Source organism: Embiotoca jacksoni, unplaced genomic scaffold (genome assembly GCF_022577435.1).
Source record: "Embiotoca jacksoni isolate LCO1_2020_lvr unplaced genomic scaffold, fEmbJac1.0.p SCAF_47, whole genome shotgun sequence".
Classification (NCBI taxonomy): domain Eukaryota; kingdom Metazoa; phylum Chordata; class Actinopteri; family Embiotocidae; genus Embiotoca; species Embiotoca jacksoni.
Window position 1 is genome coordinate 2759158 of NW_027185400.1, and position 11290 is coordinate 2770447.

General features: G+C 45.0%; 1 protein-coding gene across 1 annotated transcript in view; it reads left to right on the forward strand.

Moving 5' to 3' along the window:
- Window positions 1-11272, forward strand: part of svep1 (sushi, von Willebrand factor type A, EGF and pentraxin domain containing 1) — an 80981-nt gene extending 69709 nt beyond the window's left edge. Inside the window, exons 39-49 of the mRNA XM_069169770.1 lie at window positions 247-481; window positions 721-876; window positions 1315-1378; window positions 2049-2231; window positions 2322-2498; window positions 3378-3560; window positions 5351-5521; window positions 7569-7664; window positions 8244-8339; window positions 9236-9329; window positions 10985-11272. Of these exons, the coding sequence (XP_069025871.1) occupies window positions 247-481; window positions 721-876; window positions 1315-1378; window positions 2049-2231; window positions 2322-2498; window positions 3378-3560; window positions 5351-5521; window positions 7569-7664; window positions 8244-8339; window positions 9236-9329; window positions 10985-11015 (1486 nt within the window). The 3' untranslated portion in view covers window positions 11016-11272. The remainder of the gene's footprint in view (window positions 1-246; window positions 482-720; window positions 877-1314; window positions 1379-2048; window positions 2232-2321; window positions 2499-3377; window positions 3561-5350; window positions 5522-7568; window positions 7665-8243; window positions 8340-9235; window positions 9330-10984) is intronic.
- Window positions 11273-11290: the final 18 nt, after the last annotated feature.

Here is an 11290-nt window from a genome sequence, read left to right on the forward strand (position 1 = left end):
CTGTCGAACAGAAATAAGAAACAATATCCTTCATATTAGCTGCTAGGTTGTAAACTCGGTATTATAACAGCATTGAGGGCTACACAGTAAATAGCAGTAATAGTAATTAGGATTTCTCGTGTGCGTATATTGAAATGAGAACTACATTCATCTGTGTACTTGTACATGAATGACATCACAGACCGGTTGCCGTTGCACACATCAGCACATCTTTCTCACGTCTCTCGTGGCTTCTCGCTCTCACAGGTGCAACGACGGACACAAACTCGCCTCCCACGCAGCGTCTCTGTCCTGCCTGAGCGACGGCACCTGGTCCAAACACGCCGTGCGGTGCCGCCCCGCCCCCTGCCCGCTCCCCGCCAACATCTCCGCCCCCCACCTGGTGATCACCGGGAAGGAGCTCACCCCGGTCGGGAGCACCGTCACCCTCTCGTGCCCTCCTGGCTTCTACCTGCAGGGGTCAGCGCTGGCCGAGTGTCAGGTAGGAAGCAGGCTGCTCGGTGATTCACTGAAACTACCTTTACATGCGTTCACACACTTTAACTCTGATGTCCACATGTCTGGTGGCTGTTGTGCATCACGGATGTGATACAAAGACGTAACCACGACATTCCTCTCTGCAGCAGCAACACATCTCTCTCCTCTTGTCCACTGACGATGCTCCTAAGATGCTGTGAATAATGCAGCACTTCCTGGTGTTGTCTTTCCCTCTGTGATCAGGTGGGAGGAAGATGGGCTCCGAGCATCTTGTCGGTTTCCTGCGAGATGGTGGTGTGCGAGCGACCTCCTCCTCTTCTTCACGGCGTCGTCGAGGGGGACGGCTACAGCTACGGAGACTTTGTCATGTACTCCTGCCTGCCTGGCTTCGACATGAAGGTACCGTTTATAGAAAAAAAACACATGTCCCCACAAAGTTGGATCTGCAGTGTGACAGCATGTCTTCACTTAAACTTAACGACAAACAATCAGATTCCAGAAAGTCACAGGATTTCTCCTCAGCAGTCGACAGCAGCGTGCAGTTACAGAGCCAAAGAAAAGCGCTGAGTCACTCTATTCCTGGTACACTGATACCCTCCGTCATGGCAGCTCGCCCGATTCTAATACTTCCCACGCTGACGGCCTTTTTATTGTGCCGAGGAGACACGGAGACGACGAGCTGCTGACTTTGACAGATGTTCGATAGAAGCTCCTGTTTTGGAAATCATGTGCATCATGGATCTTAATGGTTTCCTGTTTCCTGCTGTGGTACAGGCCATTATGGGATGTATACAGGTCACTGTTTAAGAGCTTCACTCTCGTCCCTTTCTGCCCCAGGGAGACTCGATCCAGACCTGCCAGGGAGACCGAACGTGGAGCGGCACGCAGCCGATGTGTGTCGGTAGGTTTGTGTACGTGAGACGGACGACAGGACGTCAAACATTCAGGGTTGTTCTAAAAACTCTTTGTCCTCAAAGCTTCTGACATTTTTTAGTCATGACAGTCACAAAAGGAGCGAATAGGAGGACAACACGCTGAAATCCTACACAAACTCTCACGCAACCTCCTCTTACATCACATGCTGCAATCGAGCAAAAAAAATATTAAGAACAAAAATATTTTATAAATTTGGATTAGATGGAAGACGGAGAAATGTCGTCCACAAAGATTATAAACTCTGCAGAGAGCTGCAGGTGTGACAGCTGTACTGTTGCTCTAAAAGTTGATCAATAATTCTAAAGATATCCTAATAATTACTGATAATAAATTCTAATTAAGGTGCTATATATCGTATTTCCAGGATTAAAACATGACAGGCAGTAAAAACAGGCAGATATAATATAGATAAAATCCCTGACCAAAATAAATAACCAAAATATTTAAAAAAAAAATCCAAAATCTTCTCTGACATCTGTAGTCTCAACTAGACATTAAAAAAAAGAGAACAGAAAAGCCGTTGTGTCGTATGGAGCTGAAGGTATGTGAAGGTGGAAGCGAGAGCTTCATGTTCTGGAACCTGTTCACACATTAATCCCACGGACCGTTTCTTTGCACCTGTTCTCCGTGTCCAGCCTCGTCGGGGGGCTCCTGCGGGCCGCCGCCCTCCGTGAACGACGCCCAGCTCCAGGTGTCGGGAGAGCCTCACCTGCTCAACGTCAGCTATGTGTGCAACGCTGGGCTGCAGCTGCTCGGCCCAAAGACTCTCACCTGTCTGGCCAACGGCACCTGGAGCCCGCCGGCGCCCACCTGTGAAGGTACGGAGGACAGACAGTTAGCAGGACGTTTACAATTCATCCTCATTGTTGTTTTTTAAGGCTGTACATGATATCGATTTGTCTCGTCAGCGCCCAGAGGCTGCGACGGCCCCAAGCAGGTGCCGCACGGTAAAGTGCAGGAGCACAACCTGAACACCGGGCGCGCTGTGGAGTTCCAGTGTGACAAAGGCTACAACCTGGTGGGAGATCCACTGGTGGTGTGTATGGGGGGAAACACCTGGAGCTCCACTTTCCCCACCTGCCAACGTGAGAACACATACACACACACACACACACACACACACACACACACACACACACACACACACACACACACACACACACACAAACACACACAGCTCTGTGGAAACAGCTGCTTCCTCACAAATTCCAGAATATGTTTGCAACACGTAGACAAACACCGACTCACCGAGTTGCTTCGGTTTCACAAGAAAAAGCTGAGACGAAGGCGTTTAGCCACAGTTCACATTTTTGAGTCATATGTCAGAATATTTTGTCAAAATGAAACCACAGTTTTCATTTCTTTTTTCTGAGAAGACATTTACAGGCAGCAAAGAAGTCACAGTATGTTTCAAAATATAGTATTTCATCAGGCAAAAAATGTCAAATATTTTCCAGCTCCTCAGATTTGTTCTTTTTCTGTGATACATTAAATATCTTTCTATTTTGAAATGTTGGTTGAAATTAAAAGCGATCACTGAATGACATTTACATTTTTTATTGAGAAAATAAAGTGTTGACACCACGTTCTAATAATAATACTTCCCTATTGTGGTGTCATATCTGATTACATCAGTCTGAATTTAATGTGTTATGTGTTCCATAGATGGGAAAAGAGAATATCAACACATGCAACTACAGATTATAACAGAAACTCAAAATAAAATCCAAAATTTACATTTTATATATTTTTTTAATATCACAGATATAGTATATGGTTAATTTAACATACAGAAACATTAAATCTCTCATTTTTAAACTATTTATGTCTCAAATCAAGACATCCTTCAGATTTCTGACATGTTTGCGCCATGTTGCTGTTTTCTGTGTGAAACATCAAAGACATTATGGAGATACTGTAAAAAATAAAATAAAAATAATAAATCCATCCTTTCTGTCCCTCAGCGAAGTCCTGCCCAGCTCCTCCGGGCTGGACGGAGGACCGAAGCGGGAACAGATCGCAGCAGGAGTTTCACGTTGGGCAGTCGGTGCGTGTCACCTGCCCCAAAGGACAGCAGGTGAAAGGCAGCGGCGCCATCACCTGCAGGCCCGACCACACCTGGAGCCCCATCACAGCTGTGTGCGAAAGTAGGTGGAGTCTATTTATACATGACAAACAAAATACTATAGATAGAGTTAGAGATATCATTTGTCTTCAACTTCTCCAGCTGTAACATATATGCAAGTGTTAAAAACAAGCTTCTGAATGTGTATTTCTTACTCCTCGGTGTGACTCACCGTTGCATAGTTAGCTTTGTTGTTCTGAAATATCAAAAGGAATCAATAGGAAAGTTGTTTTAAATCAGTCTGAGATTTATTTGTGTTTCAGACACTAATCAGCTGTCATCATGATGTGATCTGTTCTCAAATTACCAAACGGTGTTTGAAATCGTGATAATCCAGTTGAAGCTCTGTATTTAATCCTCCACACCTCTGCATGCTCCCCTCGGCCCGCCTGCACCACCAGCTTCTCCACACTTTGCACGGCTGTCGACTGAAAGCTGAAGAGCCACTTCGACCGTCTCCCGTTGCAGCTTTTTATCTAAACAAATGAGGCTTCAAACGCTGCGTCGGCCGCCCCGTGCGCTCCACTAATTACAGGCACCTCTGCGGCTTCTATGGCAACCTTTTGTCAGATAATCCTGTGATCTTTCTTAGGCACAGCCGTCCTGAATATAAAACACGGCGGCGCCCGTGGTGGCGCCCACGTTGCCGCGGCTCGTTGTGTGTATTTGCATGATATTCACTGCATGTTTGTCCTTTTAGTCCGAAGGGGAACTTTCAGCGGTGATCACCAGTCATCACCAAAACCACACGACTCAGCTGTGTCACACATTCTGGGGTATTTTTGCATGAACATCATCGTCTTCACGGGACAAACACTTGATTCAATTAAATCCAAACAACTGCGTTGTTATATTTAGTGTGTTCATACGCGGGCGGACAAAATAACAGAAACACTTGCAACACTTGCTTCCTGTTGTTGTTTTTCTATTATTTTAAACGCCTTGTTAAATGTTGGTACATGAGGGGGAATAGCAGGAAAGATGCTGACTCATCTAACCTATGAAACTTCTCTGGGAGAGAGACGTGCTGTTGTTCCAGATGACAAACTCCCCTCTCCTCTACCAAATAGACTCTTCCATGTTAGGACTCATTCAGGAATTTAGACAGAGTAGTGTTGTTTCAAATCACACACTGTTGTTGTGTACTGACAGGAAATGACCTCATCATGTGAACCCAATATCTGCAGCTGTAATTATTTTACTGTTTCGGTGCCCTCTGTTTAACACACTCAATAAACACTGATGGCTGCAGCAGTGAAAAATAAACTTCAGGAGCAGCTGCAGCTTCCTCAGACACCCTTCATTTGAAAATACTGAACATTGGCCCCGCCCCTTCTTCTGCAGTAGCCAAGATGGCGACAGTTGAGGGTGAAATGTGTCCAACGTTTCAGACTCGCCCTGCGGTCCAGTATCCATACCGCCGTACTATTTAGTCTGCCAGAGAAAGACTTAGTATTTCCCGGTACATTGCGACAAAGTGGGTCAAAGTTCAAGACACATTTTTATGCTGAAGTTTTTCGTCCCAATTGTACATGCAACAGTACACACTTTATAAAGGTATCTGTGGTACTTACTACAAGTACAAATAAATAGTGTGCAGAGTGCATCATCCTGGTCCTTGCAGTGTGCTGCATGTTTCTGCAACAGTCTCCGCCTCAACAAATATCAACACTGTGATTGGCTGCAGGGTTTTACTTTTGTTTTTTAATTTAATTTAAATTGGTCACAGTTGAGGGAGCAGCAGCACTTTTTAGAAAGACAAAGAGGTGTCGTGAGTAATCCGTGGGTCGTTCCATCTGGGCTGTTGTGCAGGGGTGTCCTGCGGCCCCCCCCTCCACGTGGCCAATGGGGTGGTGCGGGGGGCGGTGTTCCAGTTCGGGGACGTGGCGGCGTACTCGTGTTTTGGCGGCTACGTCATGGAGGGCGTCGGAAGGAGCAGGTGTCTGGAGAACGGCACCTGGACACCGCCTCCCACATGCAGAGGTAGAGAGAACTCGGACAGGACTCCGCCCTCTTTCCTCAGGACTCCGCCCTCTTTCCTCAGGAGTCCTCCTGCTTCAGCTGACTGTCTCCTCTGCACATAACGTCATGCCGCTTTTTAAACTCCTCTCCAAACTGCCTCTGCTTGTCTCCTACAGATGCTTTATTCTGTGGGTTTCACACCTCTTACATGTCAGCTGTTTAAGGCTCTTCTTGGTATTTGCTCTTCACTTGTTATTGCTGGGAAACGATGTGGTTCATGCAGCTCCACCACTGATCCTCTGTCGGGACTGATGTCACTTCCTGTCGCTGCCGTGGCTGTGCTTTCTCACGTCACCCTGCATCTCATATCTGAACACCTTCTGTAGCCTGGATCTAGAAAAAACATCTTTAAACATGGAAAAACATCACGCACTGTTAGATTTTAGACACCTGGAGAATTGTGGATAAAAGGGATAACAAATATTCAATGAAATATCTTGTGAGGATATTTCTTCTGCAAAATATTGTGGTCATAAAGAAATTCAGCCATGAAAAACGTGTTTTATTGCATCCGGAAGAGCTTTTGATATCGTGCCTGTTTCAGAGTGAGCAAACGTTTATTGGTCTCTGGACCAGGATGCACTGCAGCTTCAGACAAACTACAGACAGTACAATGACTCACGTTGAAGAAATGAGCTGCATTTGATTAATATGATCGTTCCTTTGATGGAAACTGTCTTTGGAGTGAAAAAGTCAAAGGAGACAACATTGAACTCGATGGAGGAGAGAAAGTGTCGAATAGAATGTTTTAATATCTGCAAATAAGGAAAAGCTCCTCCCTCATCCATAAAACCTGGTGAACACGACTCGGTCAACCATCTCCAACCAGAACTGACTTTATCTGAGGAGGACACGGTGACCTCATGACGTCTGGAAACCGGAGAGACCGTCTGCCAAACTCAGCCGCTATCTGACTCTATGATGAACTTTGGTCTTAAACTTTGTTATCTGTAATTCAAGACGAGTAAAAAAAAAAAAAAAAATCATATTTCATCATCGGAAAACGAGGGAGCGTTTAACGTCGCAGACTGATGACGAGAACGTTTCAACATATTTTATAAAATAAGACGTTTGTTTTGTGAAGAGGTGACCGACTCTGATCGAACTGGCTCAGAGGAATCTGGAGCTTTTATATTTAATGGATCTTCTGTGTAGAAACCTCGTTATCTGAAATCCACTGAACACACATGGTCACAGGGAACCAATCAGAGACTCAAACCAGCGCTTCAGCTCCATATTCAGAAAAGAAAAAAGTCTCCGTCAGTCTGATGTGACGTGAAACTGAAACTCAACAAGAGTTTTAAAAACCAACTCTGGGTCCAAGCTCGCTTCTCCAGCTGCTGACTTTCCTATCCGTTAAACACCGCCTCTACACCACCTCTACACCGCCTCTACACCACCTCTACACCGCCTCTACACCACCTCTACACCGCCTCTACACCACCTCTACACCGCCTCTACACCTCTACACCACCTCTACACCACCTCTACACCGCCTCTACACCACCTCTACACCTCTACACCGCCTCTACACCACCTCTACACCTCTACACCACCTCTACACCGCCTCTGCACTGCCTCTCCACCTCTACACCACCGCTACACCTCTACACCACCTCTACACCTCTACACCGCCTCTACACCGCCTCTACACCGCTTCTGCACTGCCTCTCCACCTCTACACCGCCTCTACACCTCTACACCGCCTCTACGCCACCTCTACGCCGTCTCTACGCCACCTCTACGCCGCCTCTACGCCACCTCTACGCCGCCTCTACACCACCTTTACACCTCTACACCGCCTCTACACCGCCTCTACACCACCTCTACACCGCCTCTACACCTCTACACCGCCTCTACACCACCTCTACGCCGCCTCTACGCCTCTACACCGCCTCTACACCACCTCTACAGCACCTCTAATATTTCTCTGTGTGTGTGTGTGTGTGTGTGTGTGTGTGTGTGTGTGTGTGTGTGTGTGTGTGTGTGTGTGTGTCCTCTCCCTCAGCGGTGTGTTGGCTGCAGTGTCAGAACGGAGGAGTGTGTCAGCGGCCCAACACCTGCTCGTGCCCGGAGGGTTGGATGGGTCGACTCTGTGAGGAGCGTAAGTGTCACTGATTCTCCGACTTACAGGAACTCGCCCGCCTGCTGAGCTGGTTTTAACTGATAATAAACTAAATCCATTCAATGGATTCATAAACAAACTTATCGACTAACTGATCAGATATTTGATTTTATTGCTGCGTTCATGTTCCCCCGATGCTCAACTTTGGAAACTTAACTTTTCATCATTTGGACAATTCAAATGTGTTGTTAATGACTAAATAAGAAATTAATAATCCCCATCAGCGTCATCTGTAGAGTCCTATGAAACATCCTGGAGAGAGGAAGCAAAAATAGTTTCTAAAAACAATCTTCACATTATTGAAAGGCTTTCATGTTTGTTATTTAAATGATTAACAGAAAATTCATGATCTGTTTTAATAATTAACTAAAGTGATATTTACTGAAGCCCTATAATAATAGAACCTAAAATAAAGCTGTAATGTGTCGGGGCTCCAGGATGTGACTGTACAGTTGATGAACTCTTCAGGATCCCACGAGGACTCCAGAGCTGAATCAAATGTTTGGATGGGTGATGTCACATGACTTCCTGTTTCCACTCTCTCTGCTTTAATGACAGCCATCTGCATCCTGCCGTGCCTGAACGGCGGCCGCTGCGTGGCCCCCTACCAGTGCGAGTGTCCCCGCGGGTGGACGGGGACGCGCTGCCACACCGGTGAGTCCATGTGGGATTCGGCCGAGCCGTAAAACCTGACGGGGTTCCCGTTATCCCGGGACCGTCGTCGTGCGTGTGCGTGATTGTTTATGTGGTGAACTACCTGCTTCACCACCTATATGCACTATATAAAAGAAAGTTTTAGTTTTAATAGGAAATAATGGAGCATAATGATGTCCAGTGTGTCAGCTTTAATAATATTTACTTTTTGTAACTGTTACTTCTGCAATCTGCAGTATTATTTATAATGAGACCACTTTCAGCACCAGCAATACAATATCAACTCTTCAAATGACCAACATTTGGATCTTTATGTTTAGCTAACTGAGAAACATCAAACATCTGTTACTTCTGAAGTGTCTCTTGGTGTGATGACTTTTTTTTTTTTGTGGTTTTAAAGTGAAAAATCAGGTAAACTTAGATCGTGCAGCTCAACTAATTTACCTTTATGAATAAATGCTTCAGAATTGTAAACTCTCCCTGAAAATGTGGATATAAAAAGTGACCTTTATTCCAAAATATCATGACTTTTTATCAAAATATTCTGATTAATGTCATGAATTTGTCTCGTCTTTCCTTCTGAACACTCTGCTCAGCTTGTGTTGTTAATGAGGGTTTAAAATGATGAGTGGCATCATGGAAACCAAGCGGAGCACTCGACCGTCCGTCGGGACTGTCGGCGGGTTTTTGTTCTCCGAGAACTCAAAACAAACAAACATCAGGACATCTTTAGAAATGTTGAATTACTCAGACAATACAGTAACACCAGTTTCACTGTTTGAACAGGACTGATCCCTAAAGATATATGAGCTGCTTCTTTCCTTGTTGCTACGACGATAAACGTGTCAGAGCTGTTTCCTTGGTAGTGAATGTGTTTCTGTCCAACTCGTCCACAGCTGTGTGTTTGTCACCTTGTCTGAATGGAGGGAGGTGCATTCGGCCGAACAGGTGTAGCTGCAGCTCAGGGTGGGGTGGACACGACTGCTCCAGGTGATCACACACACTCACACACACACTCACACTCACACACTCACTCACTCACTCACTCACTCACTCACACACTCACACACTCACTCACTCACTCACTCACTCACTCACACACTCACACACTCACACACTCACACACACACACACACACACTCACACACTCACACACTCACTCACTCACTCACTCACTCACTCACACACTCACACACTCACACACTCACTCACTCACTCACTCACTCACTCACTCACTCACACACTCACACACTCACACACTCACACACACACACACACACACTCACACACTCACACACTCACTCACTCACTCACTCACTCACTCACACACTCACACACTCACACACTCACTCACTCACTCACTCACTCACTCACACACTCACACACTCACACACTCACTCACACACACACACACACTCACACACTCACTCACTCACTCACACACACAAATCTTAAATATCAGAGTTTTCATGTTTAATAAGTTAGAAATACCAGAATAAATGGATTGCTTTTCTAATCAGTGATGAATTATGGCCAAATATGTAAATTACAGAAATAATAAAGGCTCTTTCACTGATTATTGTTAAAAGTGTAATAAAAAGAATGAACTGTGGTGACCTGCGAGCAGCTCTGTGAACCAGCTTTAAACTGAATGCTAGGTGCAGTGGTTACCACGGTAACCATCTTTGTTTACCACCTTTCAATGAGCATTTTTATGTATTTGATATATAATAATAATACAAAAAAAACCCTGCTGGTTCCAACTTGATCTCCATGTACTGGCCATCGGTGGGAGGTTTGCTGGCTGCAGACAGCCTGCCGGAGGTTCTCCTCTCTCCGCTGTGGCGGAGATGAAACCGACACCTGAGCTGAGTAAACAAAAGCTTTCCGAGAAGTCCCGATGGTTTCACATGAGTCATCACCCGAGGACTTCCAGTTAGCGATTAACAGCAGCGTTTGATCGTATCTGGGAGGATTTGATGTGCTGCGCTGCTTCAGGAAAAATACACAGTTCTGTATGAAACCTCAAAGTCACCTCGAGTATCATCGTGAAAAACAGCTGGTCGACTTATCAGTCTGTGAATGTCATTGACTCTGACAGGGTCGTGAACACATCTTTAGAAGTCTTTATCAGCAGTTTTAATCCAAAGTAGTGAATCTATTTTTTATCTGCCGACTCAGAATCACAACAGCACGTTATATAACTCAGATTCATATGAAGGGATTAACTTCTAATGTCTGTCGCCGTATCTCAGATAAAAAGCCTCTTTTGAAATCGTGTTTTTACTGTTATTGGCATCAGCAGAAGGAAGCGGTGCCGCCTCAAATGTTCCACCTGTTGTGAAATCAACTTCCTGCACTTGAAAGCTTCCATCCAGAAAAATGAAGAGCTAATCAAGTATTTAAAGATGTGTTTGCACTCACAGCCTGGAGACGATCCACAAAATCACACATTTGTGCTTATTTTAGAAGAGAAAATCCTTTAAAAATGATGTGTAATATGATGATGTAGCAAGACACTATTTTGAAATGTATTTCCTCATCAAACAAGGAAGACTTGCTGCAGAACAATGTGACCATTCAGATTCTCATTGTTTCACTCAACTATTTCCCTTTAAACTCAAACTTCCTTCTTGTCTTTGCAGGAAGAGGAAACCGGTGCACTATCACTTCTAGCGGCTCCATGTGAATCCTCTCATGAAGGGAATTCTTTGTATAGTTAACTGACACACCTGTAAACCATTCACTCTCATCTCTCTCCGTAAAGGCAAAGCAAAGAACCATTTTGTAAAATAAAGCTGTATTTTTTCATATAGAGACTCGACAGTATTAAACATATGCTGCTATATACTTGTACGATGTGTAAAAACTATTGATGTGATGGTCCCAATGTATATGTGTAAACTATTCTCACATTTGTATTAAAGCATAAAATACCATCGGCTGCTCAC